The sequence below is a fragment of the Convolutriloba macropyga genome, chromosome 1 (assembly GCF_964194025.1).
Source record: "Convolutriloba macropyga chromosome 1, txConMacr16.3, whole genome shotgun sequence".
NCBI classification, from domain to species: Eukaryota; Metazoa; Xenacoelomorpha; order Acoela; family Convolutidae; genus Convolutriloba; species Convolutriloba macropyga.
In genome coordinates this window covers 40,495,060-40,510,490 of record NC_134468.1, presented here as the reverse complement: position 1 = coordinate 40,510,490, position 15,431 = coordinate 40,495,060, and the positions used below count along the sequence as shown (strand labels likewise).

The window sequence follows — 15,431 nt, the reverse complement described above, 5'->3', positions numbered from 1 at the left end:
TTTTAGATCCAATAAAAATAGTCATCAAACTGATGGTTATTTCCCTGGCCACATGCCAGATTTGTTTCACTTCATTACCCAAGTATTCAAAAATCAGCAATTCATGCCACTCATTATTGTAGTTTAAGTCCGTATTGAAATACTCTAGCGTCTCATGCTCATATAAACCTCCTTGTCCCAGGAAAACTTCTCTTCCTGTTATCGTCTTTCTCGAATGCCTTAACCTTTGGGCCCTTTTGCTAAGTTCCAGGTCCTTGTCGTTTTCATTGGCGCCGAAGTTGACCAATTGACGTTAAATCTGTAATTAGGCATATCATTGGGTTTTTCAATTAATTGTATCCTTCGCCCATATGTTATCCATGACCCATTCTGCAATTTAAGAGCGTTCGGGTACATGGGGTTGCAATTAATCAGTGTGAAATTTCTATAGAATACTCTAGAAAAGGGGTCCATGTATCTAATTACTTCTGAGGTATTGTCAGAAAACACCTTAACTGGTACTTCCTCCGTACAAAACTGATTATCGACAACATGTACGATTACTTTAGCGCACCTATGGACATAAAGTATTCCTCCCGCTCTTTCTGCGTGTGTACCCAGAGCGTTTTGTTGACTTAAGAAAATTTGGTGTGAATTTCCATTAATTGATGTCGTTAGAATCATAGCTCTGTGCAGTTTTCCTATGTGACAATTTAATAACTCTATTTGTTTCAGGTTTTCAAACATGCCTCTAAAATCCCACACAAAAAGTTGGTCGAGTTTTATGTCCCTGAGATCTGTCTCAGATATATCTGTTGTTGAAAAATTTTGTTCCATGGCCCTCAGTTTTTCCGTTGTGTAAAACAAATTTCTGTGGTTCGTTTCAAAAAGCAGAAAATTGTCTATTTGTTTTGTCTTGTTTTTCAACTGGACAACTAATTTTCTTTTTCTGTCTAATTTGCTTGCCAAGTACTTTTTGTTTCCAGCGCGGACTATTTTTGCTGTTATCAAGTCTGAAAATTTAACGATCGTTAGGATGTTTGGTTTTTTGTCTTGGTCAAACAGATATTGTACTGAATCTATTTCAAATGTGTCTCCTTGATATAACAAGGTCTGCTCCTGCTTCAAAGGGTCTTTAAAATATAACCATGTTCCTTCATTTGCTTCCCTAGTTTCAATGAACAAAGTCCCCATGAAAACTTCAGCATTTATCTTGATGTTACCTTTCTGTGTTTCACCTTTTGGATTGATCCAATCCACCGGGTAGACATAATTCACTCCTTTCTCATCTCCGCCTTTCATGAAAGTTTTTGATATCTTCTGAACAAATTCAGCGTCGGTTCGGTCAACATTCATCTCGTTGAGGACTTCTTTGGGAGCATTGAATTCAAGATCACCAAGACCCGGTAACCGCGCCTTGTGTCGCTGCCATAGATTTTGACAGACTGACTCTTTTATTGGGTAAAACGTTGGAATTATTTGTGATTTTTCGTTTAAGTAAGTTGCGTCGTCATACCAACTACTTTTTTTCAGCACAGTTACTGTATATGCAGCCCTGTACATGCAGTATTTTAGTTTACTCATGCTGCTTTTGGCGTAGATCAGTCTTCTTTTGTTTACCTGCTCCTCATTTATATGTGACGTTTCACAACTTGTCGGTTCCGTCATTGCAAACTTCTGCGTCTGTTCGATCATACCCCACAATCTCCAAAGAATGTTCTCAAAATCATACCCCACAATCTCCAAGGATTGTGAAAAAACTAATATGCTAACCAACTGAAGAAGTTTCCAGTTCAGCTGCACGATCCAATGTAGGTTCCACGCCCTCTGCATTTTGTCGTATCGCCTTTTAAAAAAATTCATCATTATCAAATTTTTCATCTGCATCGTTATCCTTGAATAAAAAAATAGTCTTTCAGTGTCCGTGGTCTTGTTATTCTCGACGCACTTCTTGTTTGATATCGTCGTTCGGCGACATTTTGCGTAGTAGAAGCCGTGCTCCTATTCGGAAATTCTTCGCCTTCACTCCTTTCGGATGTTGACACCAGACTATCCCGCTTCTGCTGTGTGGCTACTTTTGGCGCAGGTATCTTTGTGCTTCTGCTCTTATTGTTGGTGTTAGTATTTATTGATTCTCTTGTACTCCCACCCATAAGTGTTTGAAACGATTCGTTTTTCACTGTCTCATTGTGAGTTTCAGTATTAGGTTTAATTTGACTAATTTTTCCTTCAGTTTGAACTTCTCTTCTTTCTGTGTCATTCAATTTTGGGGTCACAACTTCAATTTCCACAAAATCATTGTCCTCCGTAAGGTCGTTTTGTGTTATTCTCGGTTCAATCTTTCCCTTCTTAGGTTCTTTTTTATCAGTGGTAGCTTTTCTACTGTTAAAACGCTTGAGTCGATCGTAGTGGACCTTTTGTTGTTTTTTTGTTTTCACATCCTCAATAACAAAGTTCAGATCGCTTATTATTTCGTGTATTACCTGCGATCTGCTGTAAAAGGATATAAATTTCTTTGTCTGGCCATTTTTTATTGTGGGGTTGAACAACAGTACCAAATCACCTACTTCATATTGTGGTCCAAATGTGCTACGGTCATAGTAGATTTTTTGTCTTTCTTGCTCCACATTCATGCTTTCCCGTACCAGCTCATGGCACGTTTGTAGTTCGTTTTCAAGCAACCAACGTAATCACTCAAAGTTGGGAAGATTATGGTTTGTATTGTTTGATACATGCAATCAATCGGCAGCGCGCATGAGCGTCCAAAAAGGAGGTAAAAGGGGCTTTACTTCGTAACAGAGTGAATTGATGATCTGTACGCCATCATTACTAGCGGAAGGTAGTCGCTCCAGGTGTTGTGATGTTCACCCACATATTTTGCAAGACTCTCTTCGATTGTGCGATTGGTACGCTCTATCATTGCGTTTCCTTGAGGGTGATAAGCTGTTGTTGAAGTCCTGTTAATTCCCAGCTCTTTACACATGTTCTTGTAAAGATTCGACTTAAAATTACTGCCCTTGTCGCTATGAAGATTTGCCGGACAACCAAACCTTGAAACCCATATGTTTACAAATGCCTTAGCTACCGTTGAAGCTTCTTGGTTGCTCATGGGAATTGCTTCATACCATTTTTTAAACTGATCTCCAGTTAACAGGATGTATTTGTTTCCGGTGGACTCGGGTAAAGGTCCCATAAGGTCTAAGGCAACTTGCCAGAACGGATTACTTAGTTTCTACGTTGTCAGGCTGTGTATGTGTTTCTGGTGTGGAGATTTCTTTGACAGCATTCTTCGCAAGAACTTACCCACTCGTGGACATCTTTTTTCATCCCGGGCCAGTAGAATTGTTCTCGAACCCGATCAAATGTCTTTGCCATACCAAAGTGTCCGCAATGTTCATGAAGGAAAGGTAGAATTTCTTTTTAAAGTGATCTCTGAATGACTATTTGTGTTAAGTTATTAAATTTCATCAATAAGCTTCTGTCTCTTGATTAGATCATTTTCAATCCGTAAGTTTCTGAAATTAGTACAAAGTTTCCACAGTGCCCTAGAAGCTCCTGCCATGTGTTTTCTTTGAAGGCGTTTCCCGTTCTAAATCCAGTTTCTCAGTATAATGAGGTCGGCTGCGTTTTTCTGATGTTCAACTAGTTGTTCAACAGATTTCCCTAGTCCAATGGACCCGATATTTTTTTCTTCCGTATTTATTTGGCTCACTTGATCGCAGTCTTTGACTTCGTCTTAAGTCTGTGGAACTCTCGACAGACAGTCCGCGTGAGGGATCTTTTTTCCCGCTTCGTGTTTGATTTCAAAGTCAAACTGTCCGAGCTTTTCTATCCATCGGGCCAATAATCCGTCTGGTTCCTTAAAACTATATAACCACGTGAGGGCCCTATGGTCAGTAACAATTAAAAATTTTTGTCCCAGAAGATAATTTCTGAAGTGTTGAGTAAAATAAACTATTGCAAAAAGTTCTCGTTTTGTCGCAGAATAGTTTCGTTGACTTTTGCTGAGCGTTTTGCTTGCGTAAGCAATAACTCTTTCACCCCATTGTTGTCTCTGGGAAATAATTGCGCCAATGTCAAACAAAGAGGCGTCGGTGGTTAACGTATAGGGATCCGTGTCATTCGGATAACCCAAAATTGGTGCTTTCTGTAAAGCTTGTTTTAGTTGTTCAACTGCTGATTCACATTCCTTTCCTTGCTCCAAATAAAGCGTTCTTTTTTGTTTAATAGCTTATAAAGGGGCACTGCTATTTTTCCGAAATCTTGTTTGAATCTTCTGTAAAAGCCTACTAGTCCTAATATAGCTCTCAATTCTTTTATTGTTCGTGGGCTTTTCATTTTACTGACTGCCGCTACTTTCTCCGGATCCACTTCTACATCTTTATTTGATACAATGTGTCCCAGGAAATGAATTTTTACCTAAAAAAACCTGAATTTTGAGCCTTTTATTTTCAATCCAGCGTCTTTAAGTCGCCCAAGTACGAGATCTAGGCGGTTGAGATGCTCCTCAAAGGATCTACCGAAGATGATTATGTCATCCAGGTATACTGAAGCCACTTCATAGGAGAGTCCCGACATGATCAATTCCATTAAATTTTGGAAGGCTCCTGGCGCTGACGCCAAACCCATGGGTAGTCTCTTCCATTTGTAGAGTCCCATTGGAGTTACAAAAGCTGTCACGTTCTGTGACTCTTCATCGAGTGCCATTTGAAAATATCCCGATGTCAAATCGATATTGAAAAGTAACAATTTCCGTCTAGAGAATCAATAACGTCATTTATTCTGGGTAGCGGCCAACTGGTTTTCTCGATTTGTTTATTCAAACCTCTATAATCTACAACTAGTCTGTAGCTGCCATCTTTCTTCTTCACCAATATTGATGGTGCTGCCCAATAAGAATGGGTTGGTTCGAATAATTTTGCATCCTCTAGATCTTCGACAAATTTTTTCATTGCTTTTCTTTTATCAACGCTCATACTGCAATAACTTCTTCTGAACGGCTGTGCATCTTTGTTGAGTTTAATTTGGTGTTTAATTTTGTCACAATATCCTAAGTCATTTGAGTTTCGTGAGAAGACTTGTTGATGTCTCGTGAACACTTCCTGTACCTTCTCTTTCTGCTGGTCATTTAGTTTAGAACCTTCCAAGTTTGCGTGTTTTCCCATTTGAAAAGTTTCCAATGTTTTTGGTTTATTTTGATTTCTGAAAATTCCATTCACAACTAAGTTCTGTTTGTTTTCAAAGTAAGTTCCCACTTTAGTTCTTTTATACACGGTTACTGGTGCGTCCGTTAGATTTAACACTTTTATCAAACTCCAACCATCTTCCATTGATATCATACAGGCGGCTAATAGTAAACCAGTCTTTAATTCAAAAACTTCAATTGCTTCCACTAATCCTTCCACTCCCCGAATTTCTTCTCCGTTTTCATCAGCTAATCTAATTTTCATTAGACTTTCGTTTTTACTCTGTATATAAGTGTTTTGTCCCTCAATTGCAAAAACTTGAACACCTTGCGTTTTCTCTGTGGTGAGCGGATTTGAAATTTTAAAGTGATTGCTATATAGTTTCTCTTCGTGTAAGCTCAATACATATTTATTGGTTTTCAAGAAATCAATTCCCAGCAGACATTCTATACCTTCGTCTGCCGTTATCACAATATCTTGTTCAACCTCCGGTAGTCTTGGTTGCAACTGTACCAGAAGCGTTACTCTGCCTATTATTTTGACAGCTGAGTTATTGGCTGTTGACACTCGTTTTGTGTATGTTTGTACAATTCCCGGTTTTCCCAGTTTTTCGTATGTGGACCAGCTCAAAAGCGATATACTACTTCCACTGTCTATTAATCTAACGCATCTGTTCCCATGAAGGATGATTTCTGCGTTTAGACATTTAATTGTGTTTGTCGATCAAACTCTAATGACATTGCAGTTCTCGGTGGTTTTCTTTTTAAAAGGGCAGTTTCTTTTCAAGTGTTGGGAACTTCCACATAGGAAACAACTTCAACAATTCCTCGAACAGTGTCCTTCTTGTCCACAGGCTCTGCACTTGAAACTCTGCCTGTCGTTCCACCTAGACGGTTCCTCTCTTCCAAAAGATCTGTCTCGGTGACTAGGTCCTGGCGTTGGAAATCGCCGCCGATCGTTAAACCCACGATCTTGTTGCTGTCCTCTGTCACGTTTTTCGTCACCTCACCGTCCCCGGGAACCGCTTCGCTCCCTGATTGACTTCGATGGTTTTCTCGCTGTTTGTCATCTACTGACAATTGGTTAATAAGCTTGGTGATGGCCTCCACTAAATCTTTTGTTTCATCTCGTCTAATTACCGCAGCTTTTGATGTTTGCTCTTACTCCTCTATTCTTGTTACAGCCTCCAGATGCAATGCTCTTTCCAAAACTGTTTCAATTTTCATATTCTTGTCGCCGATTTGCTTTCTGAGATCTAACCTCACCTGGCTATGGTTGATTCGTTCTAGAAATCCTCTCAAAACGAGATGGTCTCTAATGTCTTGTGACTCCGTTGGGTAAGCTTTCAAAGCCAACTGCTTTAAATCTCCCAGGAAATCTGGCAGTTTTTCTCCTGGTTGCTGTATGCGGCGAGCTAGCCGTCCCCGGAAAACAACCAGTTTTTCGCTGTAGTGTTCTCGAAAAGCTTTAACGCAATCATCATAATTTTCTCGTGTAGCTTGCGGTAGCGTGCGATAGAACTCTATGGCAGATTTTTGTAGCCTAAGTGAAAATTAATGCGGCCTTTCATCAACTTCGCGAGCTGGATCTCCTTCAGTTCTTCTCCATTTTTGTAGTTCCGCTAATAGCTCAAAATGCGTCACGTAACTTTCCAAGTCGTTTGAACTGGTAAATGCTTCCGGTAATAGCATTCTAGAGGTTGAGCCCGTTGCCATTTTATTGTTCCCCTACTTCTATCGTGCCCTTTTAAAACTTTGTTAAGTTGTTGAAATTAATAGTTTCTACAAAATAATTATCAAGTAGATTGTCACTGGAAGGTGTTTTCTATTTTTATCTTTTAATTTCTATAGCACTCTCTTTATTTTAATGTTCAAAAAACTTTTATTTATAAAAATCTAATGCTTGTTTCAATACGGTATTTCTTTTTGTACTTATTTATTTATTTTTCTTTATTTTTAAGGAAGTTTTAATTTAAAGTCTTATAGACGACTGTGCCACATAATTTCTCTTTTTTTATTTCAATATGATTCTGTCTGAACTTCGATTTTCCTTTTTTTATTGATGTTTTTAATATATTTTTTTTTCTGTTTACGGCAAGGATGATATTAGGTGCTTTAGTTTTCTTTTACTTATTCTGCTTATTGTTACCTGATTAACTTTTTTTGCTTTATTTTCTATTTTTTTAATGGTAGTTTCAGAAAAAGTCAATATATAACTTTCAGCAACTGTTTCAATTGATTTAACAACGCGACTATCCCGCACTGTTTTTTCCGATGGTTACGCCGCTCGTTTTCTAAAAGTCAATTTAGTAACTAAGGTCAAAAGAAAAAATATTTCCTAGACTAATAAGAATTACGCATTGGCGATCAGTTTCAAATACGAACGACAAAAACACGAAAGAACTCTTTATTTCTACTCACTTGGTATGATGCGGTCTTTCCTTACAGGGAAGTTTCTGTCTCCACCAACGAGTAAAAGATAGCACCACGCGAGTAATTTCTCACTTGTTTTCCTGCGACTGATGTCTTGTGACTGATGTCCTCTGCTGTGGCTTCTGCAATTGATTCCCACAAAAGTTGGTGGAAATTGGTGGTAACTGAAGATTTGTTTTCCCAAATCTTTGTGTTTGTTTCGAGAATAATTCGATTCTCGGAGTTTTTGGGGTTAAAGTGCTTTGTATTTGCGTCTCCCTACCAACAAATTTGTTAAAGATTTTAAAATGTTAACTTTCCTTTAAATCTCTGTCGCCAGTGTAATATCCGTGCACTGTTTACGGTTACGGTTTGGGTTGGATGTTATTCTTAAGCACTTTAAACATCGGAGTTACTGAGGAAAATTTTCCAAGTTTCAGACTTGAATTTAATTGAATGGATGTATATGCACAATCAGTTTAATACAAAGTTAGAACTATGGCTTGTAAATATTAGAAGTTTTGTGAAGATGAGAAATGTAAAGCAATTAAAGAGAGGCAGCTCGATTGTGTAAGGTTTAGTTTTGAATATGTTCTTTGGTTTCCGTCCTATCGATGGTTAATTAATCTTAGGTTATTTTTATCCATTTTCGTTAATCTCTGGGATTTTCTCATAGTTATTTTCTACCTCACGGGTCCCTGTTAGTTAAACTAACAGATAACAGGTTTACCTGCTTGACGAATCCCCTCATGAACAAATATTCCTTGTCGTGTCCCGTCAAGATGAAATTCCATGATGATTCCCATCATTATTTATGATGCCTCTCTTTAATTGCTTTACATTTCTCATCTTCACAAAACTTCTAATATTTACAAGCCATAGTTCTAACTTTGTATTAAACTGATTGTGCATATACATCTGTTCAATTAAATTCAAATCTGAAACTTGGAAAATTTTGCTCAGTAACTCCGAGGTTTAAAGTGCTTAAGAATATCATCCAACCCAAACCGTAACCGTAAACAGTGCATGGATATCTCTGTTCGTCAAGGCTGGGGTGAGATTGTTGTGGGGATGAGATTGTTGCTGACTTTTTGAGTGACTTATTCTTAAGTCCCGGCAATTGATTGCGTCAGTCAATCAATATTGGCATCTATTCTGCTTTGCCCCCCCCCCCCCGCCCCTCTTAGTGGGCTTATATCATTTAGGCTGCACGCCCTATTTTTAACATAGTAACGTACTATAAAATAACATATAAAGTATAACTGAGTGCGCAAAAACACGGGGGGGGGGAACTGAATAGGTCCCAATATTGTATTATCTTAAGACTTAAACCAATAATAATAAGAATACTAAGGTCTACAAATCAATTTCGTCTTTTCTCTTGCATTCTGTCACCTGTGCAAGACTCTCCTACTAAGACCCTCCGACTATGTTTAATTGCTCTTGAACGAAATTCATAGATATTATTGGAAATGTGAGTTAGCGAGTGACTTTTACGCCCTTCAGCTTTTGCGTTTCGCGTGATCTAAAATTTTCTCTCAATCACAATTTCAAGCAGCTGAACTCAATGGGCGGCAATTTAATACTAAAAGTCAAATGAAAAGTGCCCCGAAACTGGAGTCATTTTCATTTTAAATCTTAATAGTGGTATATGTTAACCTCTAATGTGGTTATTTGAAGCCCACTATTGAACTTCTTAGTCACATTTAGGCTCTCCTCCCTCTTCGCCTCCTTCCCCCCTCCGACTGAAGCAGGCTGCAATTGATTAGAGCTCCCACTAAACGTTCGAGAGCAATTCTTCTGACGCTAAGTCGGTTATGTTTGATATTTTACCTATGGTTGAAATTTTAACCACATCTAATGTACGTGAGATCCCAGAGGTTTAATAGTCACTACATTTTAAGTATTGAAATGGATGGTCACAAAAGAAAACGTGGCCATGAGGCTATGGAGGTTGAAGAAACCCAGAGGACTGGGTCAGGCAAGCGAGGCAGGGAGCAGCACATGCAGATGACAGCTCGTCCAGATACTAAACTGCAAGATTTGATAACGCGTATTGGAGAGAAAAGTAATGCGTCTTTGGAAGACAATTTGAGTACTTTATCTGTTGTTCTTGATAAAGATATGAATGATCAGAAGAAGTTGATTTTAAGTCTCATTTGTAATTGTGTCATTAGTATGCCGTGGAAAATCACAATTTATTCGACGTTAGTTGGTCTGATAAATCAGAAGAAGTACAACGTTGGGGGTGAATGTGTGGACCTTCTTGTGAAAATGCTGAAACGGTGTCTCAAAGATCTCCGACATCGTGATGCTGTTCACATTACTCGGTTTATTGGAGATCTGGTGAACTGCAACGTTATCACTGCGATGTCTGTTTTGAATTTATTCGAGTCATTTATTGAAGTCCTGAAAGAAGAAGAAATTCCACAGGCCAGATCCGACTGGTATGTGTACATGGTACTGGCAGCTTTACCATGGTGTGGTAAAGTTCTTGCTGACAGAAAGGAAGCTGACCTGGAGAGAGTTTTGTTTGAAATTGACAAATACATAACCAGTAAGAGGAAGAAAAGTTACTTGCCCATGCTGCGAGTGTGGTCGTCCAACGAACCACATCCTCAAGAAGATTACTTGGATTCTCTATGGGAGCAGATACTTACATGTCGAAAAAATAAGTGGATCGAGCATCAACTCATTCGACCATACTCAGCTTTCGACAGAATCATGGCCAATTCTCATCAACATACGCTTCATAGTGTTACACCACCGCCGCATACTGCCCACTCACCGTACCCTCTTCCGAAGGTTACCTTCAGGATGTTTGACTACACTGATTGTCCTGAAGACCAGCCTGGCATCATGCCCGGTCACCATTCTATTGACCGCTACCTAATCGAAGACTGGATAGAACAGATTTTGATATACTACCATCTCGATCGGAAGGAGTGCGCCGAAGTTCTGCTGCAATATCCCAATTCACAAAAGGTGCCGCATATTTACTGCATTGTGGAATGTATTTTCGGTCATATTTTCCGACTTCCACAACCTCCGTTCCTTGAGCTGTTCTACAGTAGCCTGCTAATTGAAATATGCAAAAAAGAAGCCAGCAAAGCACCAGTGGTGCTTGCGCAGGCTACAGAACTGCTATATGAAAGACTGACATCTATGCACACTGCTTGCATTGATAGATTTGTCAATTGGTTCTCGTATAACCTGAGCAACTTTCAGTTCAAATGGGACTGGAACGACTGGTCAGACAGCCTCACTCTGGATCCAATCCATCCGAAGCAAATTTTTATGCGAGAGACTCTACTAAAGTGTCTTCGCTTGTCGTACCATGATAATGTCAAAGAGATGGTACCAGATACTTTTTCAATTTTCGTTCCCTCAGAGATGACCCATAATAATCGCTATGATAGCGATGCCACGTCCGCTAACGGACAAATTGCTGTTCAGGTCAAAAATGCGCTGACTGAAAAGAAACCTCAAGATGAGATTCTTCAAATTCTCAACCAAATCGCTGACAAACCCGAAGCGAAAGATTTCAACCCGGACAAAATTGACGTTTTTGTCCAAACTTTGTTCTCATTGGCATCACAATCTTTTACCCACACCTTCTCCGCTTTGACAAAGTTCCACGAATTTCTCAAGTTCCTGGCTCCGAATGAAGCAGCGATGCAACATTTGCTCATGTCCGTTCGTTCATTGTGGAGGAACCATGAGCAAATGATGTTACTTCTAACAGACAAGCTGCTGAAAACCGAGATTGTCACTGTGACGGCTGTCATGTCTTGGCTGTTCAGCTCTGAAATGCACGAAGATTTGCACTGCTTGTATATTTGGGAAATATTTCACGTGACCTTGAAACGAATGGAGGGTTACTTGTTGGCGACCAGACAGAGCTTCCTGAAAGCAGAGCAAGATCAACAAAAGAAGAAAAAGAAAAAGGAAGATAGCGATAACGAGTCAGACAGTGATTCTAGTGACAGTGATAGTGACATTGAAGAAGCAAAAGAAAAGCACGAAATGGCCGAGCAAATGCATAAGAGTCTGTTCTTTATCATCTTCAAACGGTTTGTCGAAATCATGACTGACCATTTGACAAGAGAGAAAACCATTAACACACCTTGGTATAAATATATCTGTGAGAGATTGCAGATGTGCTTGTCGCTTTATGGAGACCAGGTGGCGATTCACATTGATGCATTGGAACAAGAAATCTTTACGCCTGATATGAACAACCATGTGTTGAAGATTTTCAAACAGTTCAAATCTCTTTATGGACTCTAGTTTATTATGTTGGCAAATCTAATATGATTATTCTTTGTTGTACCCTAATGTTGTCATCCTCTAAAACTCGTGACCGTTATGTTAAGAACGATTTATAAGTTAATCGATCTGAAATTATGCTAATTTAGTCTCTCTGAAAATAAAGTCCTGCTTTGCTCAAAGTTTGATTAGAAGGGTCTCAATTGCTAATTGTTCTCTACCTTTTTTTTGCTAAATTTTTGTTAAGCTTTCAGGTTTGTTTGTGGAGACAAAGTCGCAAAAGCAATTTTTGAAATTGAGAAGACCATTAAAGTTCAAGTAAAGATAAAACGTTGCAAACTGCTTCGCAAAGGAAAGTATAGTTTCTGCCGAACGGAAGTTGCCATGGAGAAAATTTTGGACACTGCTTATAAATGGACTTGTGACACGTTCAAAGATGCAACAGGTTTGTAATTTTCCTTGGTGAATAGTTCAAAACTACTTCATCTGAATTAAAGGTAAGATTCGAAAAAACTACATCTGAAGTAAAGGTAAGAAAACAAAAACATCCGTAATTTTCACCTGATTTCTGTTATAGTTAGAGAAGCAAGCTTTTTAAGGCTAGTTACAGGATAAACTGTTTCAATAAGATAAATTTTTTACTGCTCTGGACATCAAGTAACGGCGAGTTTCATCAAGTTGTTTTCCAACAAATTTCAGACGATTAAAAAAAATAACGTGATCAAACCAAGAATTCGACGTATTGAAAATTTAGAAGTTTGTTTACGCCCAGGAGTTTGGTTCTGAAAAAAATACGCATGGTTTTATTTTCTTCGGTAATGTATAATTTGTTTCGCCAATCTGCTGGCTATTGTTATTTGTCATCTTTAACTTGTCATTAATTTGTCATTCTGTGACTTCTCAAGTGACTTGTTCACGCTTGTCTTCATTTTTGAGTAATCTGAATTATTGCTTTCACTCCGAAGTTTTGCTAGAATAAAAGTGATTGTTGTTAGAAGGTTTGTTGCTAGAATAAAAGCGATAAAATGACAAGAGCTTGATAGCGGAGTGGCTACCTCTGCTGTCGAGAAGTCAGGATGCGGAGGTTCCAATCCTACCCTCGTCAGATTTTTTCTGCACTAATAAAGAAAAATTTATCTAGGAACGCAGCCCCTGAATTTTAGTGCCTCGCCTGTCGTTCGAGAGCAATTTGTCCGACTTTAGTTTGTTATATTTATTTTGTTAGAATTCACAAAAAATTGGAAGATTTTTGGCTATCTGCTTTTACTGCTTTCAAAAATCAAATGTAGGTTTGCTGAAAGTTTTTCGATATCCTAAGGATGCTATTCGATTGATCCAATTTATCACCCAATTATGAATTCCTCTCAAATTTCCTCTGATGTACGTTAATTTCCACTTCTCGTTAAAATCTATGGCATAAATCAAAATATCGGATGCATGGGTTTGAAAAGCTCGAACCGAAGAGGACAGAAACTTATCGAAAAAATAGCGAAATAATGCGTCCTGTCAAAGAACTTCATTTAAAGATGGGACATTTCTTTATCTGCCGTAAAATTTAACTCTGGTGAAACTTTTATAGTGAAAAATGACGTGAGCTATTTTTTTGCACAAAAAATGAAATTTTGAGATTAAAATTGAGTTTTTTCTTCGCATAAGAGGAAGTGGCAATTGTTCTGCCCCTTAATATTCAGCGGGAGCATATCTTAAGTTCAAATGCATAACTGAGCATAAATATTTGTTGCCGGGTATTTTAAATTATTCAAGCTAAGAATAGCTGGAAATGGTTTGATTTTCAGAATTGTCAACAACGAATCGACTGAAATGAACCGTTAAATCTAACCTTTCCCGGGTGCTATTGTAAAGTGAGAGAAATAACTCAGGTTCCTCAATCTATGCTTGAACATAAAATGTTAAAACGGGTGGAGCGAAAAAGTCGAAAGTACCTTCAACAACCGGAAGACGGATTCCACATCCACGCGCAAGTTTTTAAGCTCAATTCTGTTCATGGAAAGTTTGATATCCTAAGTGAATCAATTGTCTATGTTCAGAAATTTACATATCGGGCGTCCAGCTTCTCGCGCAAACGTTGTAAAAATATTGATATAGCGCGTCAGGTGCTCGACGTCTGCAACACGTGGGGCTTCAAAACGAAAATTGACTAGAAGCAGTACAAAATCGATGTTTTTAATCAGCAGGGCAGTTGTATAATTTTGTCTTTCATTGGCATAGCCAGATTTTAATCAATTTTGTTGGTTGAATTTTTTTTTCGCGTTTAATCAATCTGATAGAACTGAAGCAACCAGAGTTTCTGGACGGTAAAATCTGCGAAGGCTACAGAATGGGGGCCCCATTCATAAGAACTGGAGGCTTCACTGTGAAATTTATCGACAAAAGTTTACTTGACAGTGTCTCGCGCAATATCACAAATCCCAAGTGAGGCTAATTATTATGTACTTGAAAACCTTTTTGTACGCCTTTAAATGGATATGACCAGTCCCACCTCTAATCAGGCTATATAAACTGTTATCAGTGCGAAAACAAGCATAAATTTGCTCACACAGTGTTGAAAGCCTAATTTGTTGAGGAGAACACAATTCGGTTTATCCGACGACATGAATGTAAGGGAGAGGGGCTATTGGGCGAGAACTCGATTAGGTAAAGCTAATTTTTGTAGCCATTAGTCGCAGATTTGTAGCCCAATTTTTGTGGACATTAGTGGAAAACCAATTATAATAAGGATCTATTCTGTTTCGGTCCCCAGTGTGTTTTATGCCCTCCAGTGACCATTTGAATTGTTATAGTTATATAGCACCTTACTGTGTAATAAGCAACACGTTCGCCGGTGGATGTGAAAGATATATGCCCACTAAGCGGGGGTGGGGGTTTGGGAACAGAATATAACGCTAAAATATTTAGGAACGGCACTTTAGAATACAATTGGGGATAGAAAAGGCTTTTCCCTAAAAATGGTCTCTACATAATAATAGAAAAGGATGATGAAAGTTTTTTAGAATATTAAGTTTTCGCATCAATTCATTTGAAGTCAATCACACAACTGTGGAAAATTTTGTCGAATTTTCCTTCGCCCCTGATCTCTAAACTATAAAAAAATTGCAATTAAAACTTTCATATTTACTTTTATAGTTCATTTTCAAATGTTTTCGAAAGTTATTGGAAAAGCGAACCTGATAAAAAAAAGTTTTTATCGGATAATTTTAAAGTTTCAAGCTTAGGGGGGATAGAAAATGCAAGAAAGTTGTGTTAAAATTGGGTGATGAACCTAAAATTAATGCTGCGAATCCTCAATATTCAAAAATGAACTTCGATGGTTTTTCTATGCTAGTTTCATGTAAGAAGCATTTTAAAGGACGCGTGAGTACTTTATAGATTCAAGTGAATTTGAAGTACCGTCTTCATTTGTTTTAACTGGTTTTGGAATATTGACCACAATACTTGAGTTCTATTTTTCCGCCAAAAGGTTTCAAAACTTGGCTTTGTCTAAATGAGCTTTTGCATAATTTAAAAGTTAAAAGAATCCTTTGAGAAGAGCTTCCATATGTGATCAAAAGAATTGGCAGTCAAATGG

The 15,431-nt window shown here is 38.3% G+C and overlaps 2 protein-coding genes across 2 annotated transcripts in view; both read left to right on the top strand.

The window, feature by feature from the left end:
- Positions 1-9,484: 9,484 nt before the first annotated feature.
- On the top strand, positions 9,485-12,069 carry LOC142338935 (nuclear cap-binding protein subunit 1-like). The gene has a single exon (XM_075388627.1). It carries the CDS (start codon positions 9,488-9,490, stop codon positions 11,864-11,866), a length of 2,379 nt encoding a protein of 792 aa, XP_075244742.1. The 5' UTR covers positions 9,485-9,487; the 3' UTR covers positions 11,867-12,069.
- Positions 12,070-12,172: 103 nt separating this feature from the next.
- The window catches only part of LOC142348870 (uncharacterized), a 157,003-nt gene continuing 153,744 nt past the window's right edge, over positions 12,173-15,431 (top strand). Inside the window, exon 1 of the mRNA XM_075400394.1 lies at positions 12,173-12,290. Coding sequence (XP_075256509.1) covers positions 12,230-12,290 — 61 coding nt within the window. The 5' untranslated portion in view covers positions 12,173-12,229. The remainder of the gene's footprint in view (positions 12,291-15,431) is intronic.

Coding starts and splice junctions, on each gene's coding strand:
- LOC142338935 (XM_075388627.1), top strand. CDS start 9,488: ATGGATGGTCACAAAAGAAAACGTGGCCATGAGGCTATGGAGGTTGAA.